Consider the following 17,296-nt stretch of genomic DNA (forward strand, 5'->3'; position numbering starts at 1 on the left):
GTCTGTGAATTTCAGGGAAAGGAAAAGGAATTAATACATCTGAATGAAGTTGATTGAATCTTGTAGAATGGAATTGATGAGTATTTGCAAAGTATCTTTGGAATCCAAAGGTATAGGTTTAATTTAATAGGTTTAATTAAGTGAACAGTTAATTGAATGAATGGGCTAAATTGTCTGCCCAAAAGTAGGAAGTTGTGCCATTTAGGTTATTATGAGTATGAATGAAAATAAGAATCCATAGATTGGCAATGTTGCACATTGTGCCGCAATGAATGCTGATAATTGAAGAATTAAAAATATCATTTGGGAAAGGTTATGCAACATTCAGAATTAATGGCAGTCTAATATTCTGTTAGGTGATGTGAATGGATGAGTAGGAACATGCTGAGAGAATGCAGAAAAAAATGATTAGGCCATTGAGAGATGTTGCTTAGAAAAAGATCTGTTAATTTCAGATACATATTTTAATCATAAGCACATCCATTTATACACCTGAAAAGGCATGAAAGAAAAAAAAAAGCGATCTTACTGTTTAAATGAGAGATTTTAAATACGGGGTAAATCATTACTTGTACTACCAAGAGATAATCTTGGGAAGTAGTGGAAAAAAAGAAAGAGATTTGAGATACTAGAATGAAAACAGAATGACTGCAGGGAGTGCTATATGAAAAAACATTAAGAAATAGGTTAATTTTCCTACACAAAGAATAAACATAAAGAGAATGTGGAAGGTGTTTGGGACTAATTGAAAAGAGTTCTATTGGAAAGTTCCATAGAAGTATGTGAAGTTACATGAATAGGAAGTGCATTAGCGGATGATGGGTGGAATGATAGTGAAATAAGTGGAGAGAAAAATAATACATATAAGAGAATAAATACTATAAAAAAACTGAGAATGAGATAAATATATTGTGTAATGTGTATAGAAAAAAAATGATGTGAAGAATATAATCAAAGAGTGCAAAGAGCTCTTAGAATTGAAAGAAGTGGGGAAAAATGCAAAACATTTATGATGGAAACAAAACTGGCTTTGGACATGGGTAAAAAAAGCTAAACCAGGAATTGTGTCTGTTTGGAATAAACCTGAACTGAAGAAATCTTGGAAGGGGTTCTTTAGATATATATACATATATATATATAGATAGATAGATAGATAGATAGATAGATAGATAGATAGATAGATAGATAGATAGATAGATAGATAGATAGATAGATAGATAGATAGATAGATAGATATAGATAGATAGATAGATATATAGATATATATATATAGATATATATATATATATGAGAATATTAGTCTAAAAAATTGAAATTGAAATAAATGTGATAAAGATTACAGCATAAGAAAAAATGATGAAAAGGAAGTCATAAGTGCTGTGAGAATGTTGAAAAATGATTAGGCTGAATGATGTAATTGGAGAAATATTAAAATATGGATATGGTTTGATTATGGAGTGTCTATATGACTTGGTTAAAATGTGTTTGAAGACTGTATTCATGCCTGACATTTGGAATATATTCCTCTTATATAAAAGGAAAGGTAGTGAGAAAAATCACAGCAAAGTTGATGCGTTAAGTGTGCTTTGTTTGTCATGTTTGATTAAAAGGAAAGGTGACAATGAGCAAAAGAGAAGGGCAATGTGGCCTTATGCCAGGTAAGGAACTTAAAGGAAATAGTTTTGTTATTCAGCAGATCACTGAGAAATATTTGAATGTGAGAAAGCAGGTTTATTGCACATTTGTTGATTTACAGACTTAAATTACAGAATGTTTTGTGTCATCTGGAGTTGATGGTTGGTTCAGATTACAAGAGTAGTATATATCAGTGTCATCTTATAGAACTCAGTAGATATCTGATGGGACTGTTTCTGTACCTGCCCTCTGGAACAGCATCCTTTCGGAAACTCAGCCCCCACAAGTATTTTGTTTCATGCAGGCTTTAAAAACATGACTCTTTTCTCAGGCATTGGGCCCACGATACTGTGTTTCCCTGAAAATAAGACTGGGTCTTATATTAATTTTTGCTCCGAAAGACGCATTAGGTCTTATTTTCTGGTTAGGTCTTATTTTCAGGAAAACATGTACTAAATATGTCCATCTGGCTGATGATCTTAACTGGGGCTTATTTTTGGGGTGGAACTTATGAACATCCTGAAAAATCATGCTAGGTCTTATTTTCTGGTTGGGTCTTATTTTGGGGGAAACATAGTAGAGTGGTTTTGCTGTTATCTGTCTGTTGTTTTCCCTCTTTGACCATCTTTTCCTTTTTATGGTTTTGATTAACATACTGTCCTGTTTTAAGTTTGTATACTACCCTGAGATGTGGTGAATGAGTGATCTCCAAATGTGATAGATACATGATAGATAGATAGATAGATAGATAGATAGATAGATAGATAGATAGATAGAGTAAAACATAAATAGAATCTTATGAAATGACTGAACTTTGAGCAGGAAGAAAGGTAATGTTGTGGGAAGTCTTCTTGATTGTTTAATGTATTTATGGTTAAATGCATATGGAATTGTAGAAGTTTGATCTTAAATATATATTAGTTGGGGATGTCCTTTTGTATACAGCAGATGTCATGTTGATTGAGATAAATTATACGATGCCCTGCAAAGTATGGTTCTGAAAATTAATACATCAAAGTCCAACGTAGTTATGTTTGATGGGGAACATTGAGAGAATGATGGGAAGTTATGCATATTTTTTAAAAAAAATTACTAGAGCAACTAGATGAACTCGTGTATTTTGGTCAAGTATTTACAAAAATGGGGAAATGGGCAAAGAAATTTTGAAATATGTAGATGATGATAGAAAAGTAGTGGGTAGTATGCAATCTGCTCTAAAGTGGGAGGATTTGTAGAACAAGATGGTTGTAAATCTGTTTCTGTACATTTTGTTATACAAGTAAGAGCTGGGTATATCAGGAGAAACAGTAAAGTATGCTGAAAGTAGTAGGAACAGTGTACTTAAGAAGTGTTTGTGATCAGAGAAGAAAAAAAAAAATCCAAGAGGCTATGCTCAGTTGATGAATGAATGTGGATTTGATACAAAAATAAATGACCCATAGCACAGAAGTACACTTTAATCATATAGAGAAAATGAAAGAGGGTTGAATTGCAGAACAAGTATATAACAGGAGAGTGGAATAGAAAGAAAGAAGACCTGAAAAGTTTTATGGTTCAATAGATTTGATATGGTATTGGAAAAGGGAGTGGTGAGAACAAAAGTCAGTGGCTGATGATTCAGTACATAAATATGATGATTATAATGGCAATTTGCAAGGATAGAAAGATATGGAGATGTATCGTGAATGATGTTGATGTAAACTAGATTTAACTTCTTTTTTCTTCATGCCTACATTTTTTTAAATATTTTTTTTCTTATTCCTTCTTTGCACTTTGCGTGTGATTGCTTATCCCAGAAGGGAATAGTGCAATTGGAATTCAGGTAGGCATTTATGAATCAATTTAAATCGAAGTTAACATATGCTGCAATAGGAAATCTTGGTTAACTGGACTGCAGAGAAGATTCTTGCTATATGTTTGCATATTGTACACATTTTCTACATCAGTGATGGCGAACCTTTTAGAGACAGAGTGCCCAAAAACCGCACCCCCGTTCCCACTCCGCCCTGCCCGCTACCTGTGGAGATGGCCACCCACCACCTCCACAACCCGCCACAGATCACCCAAGCAGCCCAGCAGCGCCATGGTGGCCACGCCCTCCGCCCATGCCCCGCAGCATCATCTGCATGCGATGGGGCGCAAGGGCAGAGTCTTGTCCCTGCTGCCTGGCTCCCTTGGCTGCACTGCTTCGCGTCAACTGCGCCCAGGGCCAACTCTCCAGGGGAGCTGCTGGTGAGGAGGGGGCCATGGGAGGAGGTGGGGCTGGGGAGATGGAACGTGTGCCCACAGAGAGGGCTCCGAGTGCTGCCTCTGGCACCCGTGCCATAGGTTCGCTACCACTGTTCTACATTGTTCATATACATACAGTCTTTTCATTTCAGCTCTATATTTACCTATAATTTGTGCTTAAGTATTTTGGAGCTATATTTTTGCAACTGTGTTTTCTTTCCCACTTTCCTACTCTGGGACAGCCAATTGATGCACGATTGCTCTTTGGAAGTGAGCACTGTATCTTCTAGGGCTTATTCTCTTGCTGGCAAGACAAGTTTTATACCCATTTCAGGTTCTCTAGCATTTCTTCTAAAGTTGTTGGAAAGCTTAGTAGGTTTTAGAGCGGCATTCTTTAAGTGGTGCCGTCCAGATGTATTTGGTCTATAAGTTTCAGCATCCCCATCCCCATGTATTGACAGAAGATGATGAAAGTTGTAATGCAAAACATATGAAGAGTGCCATATTGTGAGCTGACTTCTGCAAAGTTTTTATGCTAGAATATTATGTAAAATTCTAGAACATGCTTGAATGGTTAAAGGGCCTGGTTGATGCCCAGAATTATGAACTGCAATTATATATGAGGACCCAGATTGTTGAGGGCAATATGCTGACTCTGTAAACTGCTTAGAGAGGGCTATAGAGCACTGTGAAGCGGTATATAAGTCTAAGTGCTATTGCTATATAGTACCTGAGTTATTGCTGGGAAGAATCAGCTTAAAATAGTGAGAAAGTTATAGGTGCAGTTTTTAGAGCACGAAGATTCAGTGAAAGGAATGAAAGAAAGCATGTGGTCTTAGGGATTTGACCTGGACTACAGACAAGACCTGAATGATGAATTCTATCCATTGTGAATTCTCAAATTTATATATGATTTAATTTGTTCAGTTCTTTCCCTGGTCACTTATTAATATTGCTGCAGTATATATAAAACAGACGTTTCTCATTCATTTTGTTTTTTACTTTATGGTTTTCTTTTCAGACAACTCGTAGTGAATTTGACTCTAGTGAGTATGAAGTTAGGAGACGCTATCAGGACTTTCTTTGGTTGAAAGGAAGACTTGAAGAAGCACATCCAACACTTATTATTCCGGTAAGACTTTTTATTGAGTTGCATAGAAAGCTGCGTTCCAGAGAGAAGATAAAGCACTAAAATTGGCAATAGCAGGCTACCAGAGAATGGAGTTTCTGGGCTGTTTCCCTATTGCATTCATTATAATGAGGCAACCTATCTTTTGTAAAGTGAATAGAATCATGCCATTTTATTCCAATCATTCTTTGAATCTTGCCCCCAAATCAGACAAAGTTGCTAAAATGAAAATGTGGGTGTGTTAACAAAGATTTCTCTCTACCCACCTTCTCTGTTACTTTTGTGCCGATGAAGAAAGGGTTGTGAGTCATTCCATTTTAAGGCATAGTAGGCATAGAAATTGTATTTTTAGAGTTGCGGTTTAGGTATATAGGCATGAATGCACCTTAATTAGTTTTATTCTTCCACTTCTTTCTTTATTTAGCCATTGCCTGAAAAATTCATAATGAAAGGAGTTGTGGAACGATTTAATGAAGAATTCATTGAAACAAGAAGGAAAGCTTTGCATAAGTTTTTAAACCGGATTGCTGATCATCCTACTTTAACTTTTAATGAGGACTTCAAAATTTTTCTTACTGCGCAAGCAGAGGTAATGAAACCTTCAGATATTTTTCTGATACAATAGGATCAGCCAGGTCTGAGCAAAATAAGATACAAATTGGGTTAAGATCATTTTTTTTCCCCTGTGGTCCTAGACACATATTTCATGCAACTGAATTCATTAGCCTAAAGACAACACTGAAACCTTTTATATGTTGATACAAAAGTCTTTGAGTCAAACCTGAAGAAAATGAAGCCATTAAACATACATAAATTACATAATGCAAAACCGAACTGGTTTACTCTGACTTCTTAGCCAGCATTATATTTTTATTAGCAAAAATACCAATATTTTATTTTATTATTGTGTTGCTGTATAATTTTTTTTCCAAATTTGTATCTAGGATGATACTATCTAAGAAACCCACCCCATTAAGAGACATCCAAATCCTGTTTTTCCTCTCCTCTTCTTGCTAAGCAAAGATCTTCCCTTTTGTTTTTTTTCCCCTCTCACTTCCTTCTTTCTCCTTGACTGGTAGAATCCTTTTTGTTTTTTACTTAGATTTTTATCCTGCCTTTTCTTTCATATACAGTTGAGGTAGTCTTCAACTTGCAACAGTTCAAATTCAAATGCAAACTGAACACTGTGGGGTTTATCCTCCAAGGAAATAGGTATAGGATTATACTATAAACATTTTTTTACAGATATGAAAATTCTGTTCATAGATCAGGTTTGACAGTGGCCGGCTCAGATAGCCATACAGACAGTCCTCAACAACAGTTCATTTAGTGACCATTCAAAGTTACAACGGCACTGAAAAAAGTGACTTATAACCAATTTTCACACTGATCACCCTTGCAGCATCCCCATGGTCACGTGATCAAAATTCAGACACTTGGCAACTGACTCATATTTATGATGGTTGCAGTGTCCCGGGTGGGGGTCATGTGATCACCTTTTGTGACATCCTGACAAGCAAAGTCAATGGGGAAGCCAGATTCACTTAACAACCATGTTCACTTAACAGCCGCAACGATTCACCTAACAACTGTGGTATGAAAGATCGTAAAATGAGGCAAATGTCACATTTAGCAATATAAATTTTGGGCTCAGTCGTGGTCATAGGTTGAAGACTGCCTGTGTATCTCCAGAGGGTGAACGTATCAATATTGCTTCCTCCTATTTTCCTCACAAAAACCATCCTGGGATAGGAGTTGGCTTGAGAGTGAGTGACAGGCCCAAAGGCACCCAACTGGCTCTTATGGCTGAAGGGAGACTCACCGTTTCCTGGTTTCTAGGCCAGCACCTTCACCACTACAACAAACTGACCCTCTCTTCTCCCTTACTGCTATTTTTCCCTCCTGGCCTAAAAGAGAGATTCTCACAGCAGGCTGGCCAAAGCTTAATACAGTCAAAATGGAAAATACTGGCTATGTTTGCATATAGCACGAAGTCAGGTTATGGCCTTATAATCATGAGCTGCATTTATGCACTCAACTTTCAGTGAAGTTTCAAGTATTGCTATAAATAGATGTTAGCACATAGATAAACTAAAATTAATATTTGGGGAGAAACCGGATTGAATGAATATTGTGATATTATTGCGATTTTATGTTTTTAATTGCTGTTCACCTAATCTAAAATAAAACCATAATTTACTTTTATGATCATTGATGAAATGATGGCATCCAAAGAAATCTTCAGAGGGGTCAGGAGACAGCTGTTCTCATTTCAGTGATTGTGGAGCACATAGGCCTTCTATGTGTGACCTCCATATTATTTGAGATTGTGCTAGGGGTTCTGCTGTGGATGTGGGCTTTCGTTATATTAAATTGTTTGTACAATAAGAGCCAATAAATAAGAGCCATTTATCCCTGCTGAAATTGGATTTCCTCCTTTAATTTTTAGGAACTTTCATCTCACAGGAAGCAGGGCCCTGGCTTACTTAGCAGAATGGGACAAACAGTCAAGGCAGTGGCTTCATCAATGCGAGGCAGTGCTGTGAAAAACCGCCCGGAAATATTTACAGAAATGAGTGACTATGTCGATGTGTTTAACCAGAAAATCAATCTACTGAACAAAATCTCCCAGCGAGTTTACAAAGAAAAAAAAGGTTGGTGGGGAAAGGGGAAAAAAGGCAAAACTAATCCTGGGGTACAGATAGATTATGTTTCCCCTGCCAAATTTTAGAGCTTCGTAGCAAGGCAAGGTGTGGGCCTATAGCTTTTTCTTTTTTCTGTTCTGTGCCCCTCACAAATAGAGAATCACGGGGAATATTCTTTCCCTGTGAAATAATTCCAGCAGAATCCATTGGTTTTAACAGCCTGACACTGACAGTCTTAAAAATGGAAGAAGTTAGCAGCCGCCCCTGTAAGTCCTGACTTGTCTGTAAGGATGGGAGTTAAGATCACCCGTTTCTTTCTCCCTTTGAAAGGAACCGTCTGAAAGAAACACTGTAATGAGATGGGCAGAAACTGGTTGGTGTCGTTTTCAGATAATTTCCACCCTGCCACCCTAGGTGCCACTTACCGTCATAGCAGCTATTTGCTGTCCCTGGCAGATACATCCATCACACCAATTCATCTAATGCCCCTTTGCCTGGCTACTTTGGCCAATCACTCAGAGTTTTAAAAAGAAAGAAAAGGGGATTGTCAGCTCCTGTGGAGAGAGCAATTAAGAATGTGGGTGATGTTTTCAGAAAGACACATGGCCATCTGCATGGATCAACTTGGCCTTGGATTCCAATCTGTTTCCCAAGCTGTTGAATGTTAAAATCCATCGACATAATTTTTTTCCCCCTAAAAGGACAACATTTAAGGAGATTGCAGCTTGGGAAAGAAGAATTGGCTTTTCTTTCCTTATGTGCTGTAGCTCCCAGAAAAATCCACCCACCTACCACATTGCATTTTAGATTATAGCTTTCAGATTTAAAATTTTAGGCTGGTGCCAGTAAAAGCAAGTTTCCTAAAGAAAATGTTGTATATATGTGAGTGAACAGCGGAGCAGGTGAATTTTCAGGCATAAATACAAAGCAAAAGATGTTTAATTTTCTATTCTCTTAACATTGAGATCTCCTAAATATAAGCCCAATTCCTCACATGGCAATTAAGCTTTAAAAAAAAAAGTTTCTACTGATGCCAAATGGATAGTATTTTCGATCCTTAATTGCCAGGAAAAATGATGTTGCCTCGTAGTTATATCCAAATGCATGTAGCAATTACAATACACGTTGTCTTCAGCTGGTAAATAAAAGCCAGTATATACATCTAAAGCAGTGGTTCTCAACCTGTGGGTCGGGACCCCATTTGGGGTCGAACGACCATTTCATGGGGGTCACCAAACAACGCAGTCCGCCATTTTTCCCCCTTTTCCTTAGCTCTGCTACTCCCTTTTATTCTATTGGCTTTTGAAAGCCAATAGAATAGACTCTCTTGAATAGAGTCTAATTCTATTGGCTTTCAAAAGCCAATAAGAATTGTCCAGGCTGTCTCTGTCCTGCTGAGCCCGCCAAAAGTCCCATTCTGCAAACGGTGCTGCAAGTTGTCTGCAGCGAAGGCGAGCTGTCTGGAAGTTTCCACCCCTCCCTGCTGAGCAACTACTAGAAATGTAGTAGTTGCATACAAAAGAGGGCCAGGGGTAGGAGGCCGGCGGGCACAGGGAGGGTTGCTGGCGCACATGGGGCCTGGCAGGTGCATTACCTCCCTTGAGCTGAGCCAGCTGGTGGCCCAGCCGATGGTTGGCCTGTGCCATCTCTGCCACTTGCCAGCTATGCCTCGGCTGGCACAGGGGGCGGCACCACGCATGCGCGGCACTCCCGGGCAGGGAAAGTCCTCGACCTACGACCGGTTGGGTAGTCCTTGACTTACGACCGGTTGGGTAGTCCTCGACTTACGACCGGTTGGGTAGTCCTCGACTTACGACTGGTTGGGGTCGCGGCATTAAAAAGGTTGAGAACCACTGATCTAAAGAATAAGTAAAGTAACTTTAGGAAGGAGAACATTGGCAGCAATGTATAAGAAGTTTTCCCAGAGTTAGCCTTGCATTTTGTCCATGGTCAAAGAAAAGCATAGTGTTCTTTCTTTTTTTAAAAAAAAAAAGCTTTTTTTTTTTTCTTAGAAAATAAACACTCAGTTCAGGAGTACTGTATCATTAAAACCATCACGCCCCACCCCAGGAAGAGCAGGTTCAGAGCAATAATCGTGCCTACGGTTCTATATAAAAAAAAGTTGTTTTCTAAATTCCAAGCTGTGGAAAAATCTGTGGCACAGAGGCACACCCACAACATAGGACTTGGCAAACAGCCTTGTCAATCCTGGAAAAGGGGAGGGGAAATAGTGCCAGGAGGTTGCTATGGAAGCCAATATGAAATATAGAAAGCCAGTCCAGGAGTTCTATACGATTTTAAGGAGAAATTAACAGATTTATGAGTACATACATTTTTTGTGAGCAAGCTTTTATTCTGGGTACATGAATGATATTAAATGTTCTGTCTACATACCCTTAATATAGCTCATTTAAACAATATTTAGCCTTTATATGTTTTCAGATTATTTTTTTTTGAAGTTCTTCAGGTGCAATATTTTAGTAATTCTTACATGGATCTTATGTAGCGATCCACATACTGAGTTACTAGCATTCCATAGTTCACAATACATTTTGAATGCAAAAACAAAAGGTTTTTTTTTATTTAAAGCTGGCTTAAACTTGTATCCCTATGTTTAAATAGCCTTAAATGGAAATCTTTTGCAAATTGATGTTTGGTAAGATGGTCCCAAATTTCTTAATTAATTCAATTTACGCTGCCTGGTGGCAACTCTAGTTGGCTTAGAACCAACCATTAAAATCTAATCGAAACAATAAAACAATAAATGGTGACATTACATTAGACAAAGATGGAAAGGAAGGGGGCAAGATGCAGGTAATCTTCACTTAATAACCAAAATTGAGACTGGAACTCTATTGCTAAGCAGTGCGGTTGTTAAGTGAAACATTCTGTGACTGCACCAGACTTAACAACTGTTCAACTGCAAGCAGTCATTACGCAAATCATCCAGGTCATTAAATGATGTGACCATAACTTGTGATTTCACTATCAATTTCTCCATTAACTTTGCTAGTTGGAAACTGGCTGGGAAGCCCACAAACGGCGATCACATGACTGCAGGCTGCTGTGACATTCATAAATGCACACCAATTGCGAAATGCGTGAATCACAACCTCCTGACTCTGGGGTCACGGTGATAGTAGTAAGCTTGAGGACCTGTCGCAAAGTTACTTTTTCATTACCAATGTAATTTTTCGAACATTTGCTAAATAGGACCATCTCTGCTATCGAACTCTGATTCTGTATGCTAGAATTTCAGATTAGGGCAGCGGTGCTCAACCTATGGGTCGCGACCCCATTTGGGGTCGATTGACCATTTAGCGGGGGTCGCAAAACAACGCGATCCGCCATTTTCCCCCCCAGGGGGCGGTGCCGTGCATGCGTGCCGCGCATGGGGGTGGTGCTGCGCATGCGTGCCGCGCATGGGGGCGGCACCGCGCATGGGGGCGGCGCATCCGTGTGACGGGGGTCGCCGTCACACGAAGATTGAGAACCGCTGGATTAGGGTATTCTTTAGGAAGAGTTTCTGTTTAAAGCTCTTGTCCTGTTTACGATAGTTGCTTGAGAGATTGTTTATGAAATCCTGAGTGCCTTTTATTTCCCTCTTTCCCCCCCCCCCAGACTATTTTTATGAGATGAAGGAATCTGGTCCAATTTACACACTGTGGTCTGCTTCGGAAGAAGATCTGGAAGATATATTAAAAGGGATGGCTACAGGCATTGACCAGTGTTGCAAAGCTGCGGAGAAATGGATGGCGGCACTGTACGAAAGCTTCTTCCCTGTTATACACGAATATTTGCTTTACAATGAAATATTGATGGTACGATGGGTTGGAAGCTCTTAAGCAGCTCCGTTTCCTTTGATGTCATTGCTGCAATAGATGTTCTTATGAGTTGCCAATGTGTTTTCTTAGTCAGTGCTAATAATGTAGCCTGCAAGTGAGGATTATATTGTATTTTATTTTCCTGCATGATGTCTGTGTGCTTTCCTGCAAAATACAGCTCTTTCTTCTCTTAACTGTAAGTGATCTGTGGACCCCTAGGGAGAAAATAGCAAGAAGGCAACGAAGAACCATGATTATAAAGCTAGTTAGTTTGACAGAGGTGTATCAATGAGCGAGTATCAATGATTGTTTTAACAATAGAATATTGTGGGTTTCCAGAGTATATAAGTCTTCTCATTTGAACTCCCTTGTGCACGAGATCACTGGGTATCTTATGTTTGGAAAGGAAGAATTCCATTCAAGTTGAGGTACTTTCTAACTCGCAAAAAGAATATCTATAGACATTTGTAGTTTCAAAATATGTTATAAACCTACTTTTGTATGGATTTCTACAAGGAATGCAGTTTTTCATAGTTCCTCAGTTCCATGAGAAATAAGTCATAGAAATCCAGAAGAAAAGAATCCATGACAGATTTTTTTTTTTAAAAAAAAAAAAAGTCTACAAAGACTGGGCATCCATCCTACTCCCAGGCTTGGGAAAATAGGCAAGGTTTCTGCAACCTTCTGAGTATTATTGAGGGGGGGCAGCCATATGGGTCTCTGATGGGATGCTCTTCCATAGGGCAGGCAACATATCAGAAAGTAGATGATACTGTTCAGTTGAAGGATCTGGAGTATATCTACTCCCCTGATCATACAGGATAAGGCAGCAACTATTGGAAATAAGTGGTCCTTCAAATCGTCAGTCCCTATGTGATGCGTTTGAAATATTTAATATATATTGACGGAGGTAAATGTCTATGGAGATTCTCAGTCATCCAGGCCATAGTTGTCCCAAAGATGCTTTTTCACGAGACAGCTGGGCTTTCTTGTTTTTCTTTGAAGACATTTTGCTTCTTGCCCCATTCAGCTCTGAGAGCTAAAGAAGCTTCTTGGATGAGAAGCAAAACGTCTCAAAAGAAAAACAAGAAAGTCCAGTTGCCTCTTGAAAAAGCATCTTTGGGACATTGACAGAGGTATCACTATTGCCCTGGTTCATCTGTCATGTTCATGGTGATTTAGTTCGGCAAATGGAAATTGCCATGTTTGGGAGACATATCAGTTGACATTTAGATAATACAATACATTCCTTCACCCAAATAGTTCTCATAATGAAGACTATAGAAGCCTACTGAGATAAGAAGGAGAGTCAGACAGGAAGAGCCATGTAAATTACAGAGGTTGAATTAGGATCATACTCTGTATGGCTTCTACTACAGGATGGCGGACAGGTGGGCAAACCATGGGGAACAGCAGACTGTCAGTACTTTCAACAAAAAGAGACACCTTATGGAGGAGATTTGGTGAAAACCATCTCAGTATGAGTTGAACAAGGTCCAAACAAACATCTGTGTGGCCCATTAGAATTCAATTTGATGGGAGCCCTTGATTGTGCCTGGTTGTCTGATTAATTGCAGGGAAAGGTGAGATGAGAAATTAGAGGATGTTGTTGCATTTGTTAGACCCTTGTACTCCTCCTCAGCCACACAATTAGGCTGCAGTTGGTGAAGGCAGGGGGTAGCTCATCCTTCCATTAACACAGCTTCTCAGTTTCATTTCTTTTCCATTCTATTCTGTTGACAGCTGCAAGACTTGCATTCAGCTGTAGATTCTCATAGTGGGGTGCAGGCAGTAGCACTCATTTAATAAATGCCATTTTTCCTTCAGGAGTTAAAAAAAAAAAGCACAGCTCTTTATGGACCCACTTGTAGCAATGCAACAATATAGCTTTTAGCCTCTCCTGTTAAGTAGACAGAAAATGACATCCAGGAAAACCCAGAAACGTGGTGTTACATATAAGAGAATTATGGGGAGGGGGAAAATCTTTTTCTCCCCAATTTTTACTCGAACACAAGTCAAGAGTTCTCAGGTTTACTTGTGCAAAAGTTCTAATGCATGTATTATTTCATATTTCAGGGTGTTTTGAAAAGAAGGGACCAGATCCAAGCAGAACTAGATTCCAAAACTGATGCTATGTATAATAAAAAAGCTGAAAATGACCTGGTAAGTGTGCAAGCAACTGAAGATAAAATGACAAAATGTTCTTGCTGTCGCTCAAATCTAGATTACACCACAGGTTATTGTTGCTTTCTCCTATGTATTCCCATCATGATCTTTATGAGCTACTCAAGGATTTTGGCAGATTTGTAGGTACATAAGAAAGTCAGCCTTGAATGTTGCCCTACAACTACTAAAAGCTGTACAGAGACAGAATGTGGAGTTGAGTAATGTACATGTTCTGTAAAAGCAGTTGGCAGAGTCTTCAGCCCACACTCTGGATTGCTTTGGAGGAAAGATTGAAGACCATCTGCTAAATATTCCTCTGCCCACAACATTCTCTGTACTGATAAAATGTGCAGTTATAGGACAGGGTTGGCTTAGACCCTGTCATAAGGCACCCACAGAAATGGCTGCTGCTGTCAAAATGACAAAAACAGCATCATGTTTCAAGCTTTTACAAAGATTTGGTGCATCATCCAACATTGCAGTGTATATTAATAAGAGAGTTAGGGACATCATAATATTGGTAAAATCAGTTTTACCCCTTACAAGCCTTCACCCTGGATTGTAAGTATGAGGATTTATTGAGACATGCTATACGATACTATATCTCTAAATGATAATACAGATAATCCTTGACTTAGGATCTTTTAATAATCTTTTGAAGTTACAGCAGCTCAGGAAGGGTGCTTTACAGTAAAGCATTTCCAATGTTGTAAAATTAACATGCCAATCACCTCACCCCTGCAGTCATGCGATCGTGATCTGGGTGCTTGATCACCGGTTCACATTGATGATTGCTTGCCAAGTGCCCTGTCATCATCATTTGCAATCTTCTCTGCTGGCTTCCCCAGAAATTCAGTGGGAAAGCTGGCAGGAAGGTTGCAAGCTGCTGCTACCTGCTGAAGGATTTTCCCTCCTCTCCATGCACCAGAGAATGTGGGGATGAAAATCTTTTGTCAGGCTGGGGAGAAAAAAAAAAACTCAGGTCTTCAGGATCCATTTTGTTTCTCCAGGCCAGTCTGATAATTCTCCTCACTCCCCCTTGTCAAAACAGACAAGAGGAAGCAGTTTTTCACACGGCAAATTAACTTATAAAATTTTACCCTAAGATATATTGATAGCTACTACCTTGATTGAAAATATTTGAAAAGGAGGCTGGATAAATTCCTAGCGGACAGATTTAGGAAGGGCTATTAGTCTTGAAGACTCAATGGAATTTCTAGATTATGGACAGAGTTTATATATATCTGTCGTGGCAAAAATAACTCATCAAGAATTGTAAAGGATCCAAATGATAATGATTGATCCAAAGCTTGCAGGCTATAGTAAGTCACTTACATATAGAAGTGCCAAGAGCAGGAGACACAAGGTCACATAGATCTTATTCAGAAATTGATCAAAGACAGTTCAAGCACATACACATACATTATTTAATTGTTTAATTCTTGTAGAAGGCCACCCAACTCCATAACACCCTGGTCATTGTACAATATTAACAGTAGTAAAAATAAAACAAAAAATGCAGGTACCGTAAAAGAAAGTAATTAGTTCACAGGAAATTCTTTTTCTGTATGTTCTTTTTTATCATTTTTACCTGCGATAGAGAGAATTGGTTTACAAGCTATAAGGAAGCCAAGATAGATACACGTATCTCTCATGGTATGAAAACATGAGAAAAATATTTCTGGAAAGAAAACAGCAAATTCTGATGACTCATGGTATGAAAACATGAGAAAAATATTTCTGGAAAGAAAACAGCAAATTCTGATGACCAAGTTGAGCTAGGACCGTCAATGTTATTCCAAAAAGTGGACCTGCATTTATAGCCAGAAGAAATAAGGAAGTGTCGCAGCAAATGTCTTTGAATTTTAGTCCACCTCAAGTCATGGACTTTGGATTTATTAGCCACTAACAGCACAGATTGCCATAATAAAAAAAAAATTATTCGGAAGGATCTTATAGGAGAGAGGCACAGAGAAAGGCATCTACGAATTTAAAAGAAAAATGCAGCAATATATTACTATAATTATGTGATTTTGAAACAAATACTAATGCCCCCAAACTGATAAGCTCAATTTGGACAATTGATGTAAAACAGATTAATGTAGAAGAGATATAAAAAAAACCCCTCATCTTTAATCATAAACATGTTATTCCAGGATCAGTTGTCATCTACGTTTTTTGCTCAATGTGTAAATTAGAGACATAGGGACAGTTAAATATAATTGGCATTCCTAACTGGCAAACTATAATCAAGACCTAAGTTATATAATGGGGCCATAGTGGCTCATATAGTTAGGACGCTGAGTCAAAAGACCATTGATAGATTGACACCTCAGCAGTTTGAGACCCGAGAGCAAACTGCGTGATGGAATGAACTTCCCTCAGTTTATCCTAGCTCCTGCCCACCTGCTCGAAAGCATGCAAATGCAAGTAGATAAATAGGTACCACTTCAGAGGGAAAATAACAGAGACATGATAGGAGCCCCTTGGCACTGGTGATGTCACCAGCTAATCCTAACCCTTACTCCATTTGTAACTTTCCAAAATCAAGATTCTAATCATCCTTTTGTGTTTATTCCAAAAGGGGAAAAAAATCAGTTCTTAAACTTGTATTTAAAAATTTCCTTCTCTAAAGATTGAGGAAACTCACCTGATACTACTAAATTTGTCAATTCAAAGATTCCCGTTAGTTGAAAATTTCAAGTAAACGTGCTAAAATCTCTTCCCTATCACTTTCATTGAAAGAACCTATGCTGGACAAAGGCTTAAAACATAATTTTCTCACACACACACACACACACACACACACACACACACATATATATATATGGAACACAAGTGAATATGAAGAACATCAGTGTGACTTCAATGGGAGAAGCAAAGATTTTGAAAATATTTGCAAAATTCCTTAGGAAATGAGTATATCAAAACAACAATCTGAAATCAAAGATTCATGAACAAATCATTTGCAGAGGAACTAATATCCTCGAGAAAAATGGGATGGAAAGTTCCACAGGATGGGGCCACAGCAGAAAAGGCTATCCTTGACCCCTCCAGCTGAAATTCCTGAACAGATAGAATCCTCTTCTGCATGAAGCGAGTGGAGTGGACTATTGGAGTGAGATGGCTCCACAGATACTCTGGGCCATGCCATAAAGGTCTTTAAAGGTAATGGCCATTACCTTGAATAGGATCGAGAAGCAAGCTTGTAACCAATATAGCTCTCGCAATAGCAGTGTTATATGCATCATCCTAGGGTCCTCCAGAACAGTCTATGCCACTGCATTCTATACTAGCTGTAGCTTCCAAATACTTTTCAAGGGTAGCCCCATATGGAGCACATTGCCGTAATCCAACCAAAGGATAATCAGGGCATGAATGTCCTTCCTGCAAGGACCATGTAATCTGAAATTCAACAAACAGATACATCACAAGGAGAGACAAATCTAGGCAGGCTAAACAGGAAAGCTATATTTATTTCATTAATTGGCAAGACTCACACAAATCGTTTTAATTTTTTAAAGAGTCCTGGTAGTACAGTGGTTAGAATACAGTCCTGCAGGCTAATTCTGCTGACTGCCAGCAGTTTGGCAGTTTGAGTCTCACCGGCTCAAAGTTGACTCAGCCTTCCATCCTTCTGAGGTTGGTAAAATGAGGACCCAGATTAT

The 17,296-nt window shown here is 38.7% G+C and overlaps 1 protein-coding gene across 1 annotated transcript in view; it reads left to right on the forward strand.

Moving 5' to 3' along the window:
• Positions 1–17,296, forward strand: part of SNX7 (sorting nexin 7) — a 51,345-nt gene that overhangs the window by 21,628 nt on the left and 12,421 nt on the right. Inside the window, exons 3-7 of the mRNA XM_039352256.1 lie at positions 4,886–4,996; positions 5,418–5,582; positions 7,443–7,647; positions 11,260–11,459; positions 13,539–13,625. Coding sequence (XP_039208190.1) covers positions 4,886–4,996; positions 5,418–5,582; positions 7,443–7,647; positions 11,260–11,459; positions 13,539–13,625 — 768 coding nt within the window. The remainder of the gene's footprint in view (positions 1–4,885; positions 4,997–5,417; positions 5,583–7,442; positions 7,648–11,259; positions 11,460–13,538; positions 13,626–17,296) is intronic.

The sequence above is a fragment of the Crotalus tigris genome, unplaced genomic scaffold (genome assembly GCF_016545835.1).
Source record: "Crotalus tigris isolate CLP2741 ecotype Arizona unplaced genomic scaffold, ASM1654583v1 scf7180000018419.1029430, whole genome shotgun sequence".
In the NCBI taxonomy this organism is placed as follows: domain Eukaryota; kingdom Metazoa; phylum Chordata; class Lepidosauria; order Squamata; family Viperidae; genus Crotalus; species Crotalus tigris.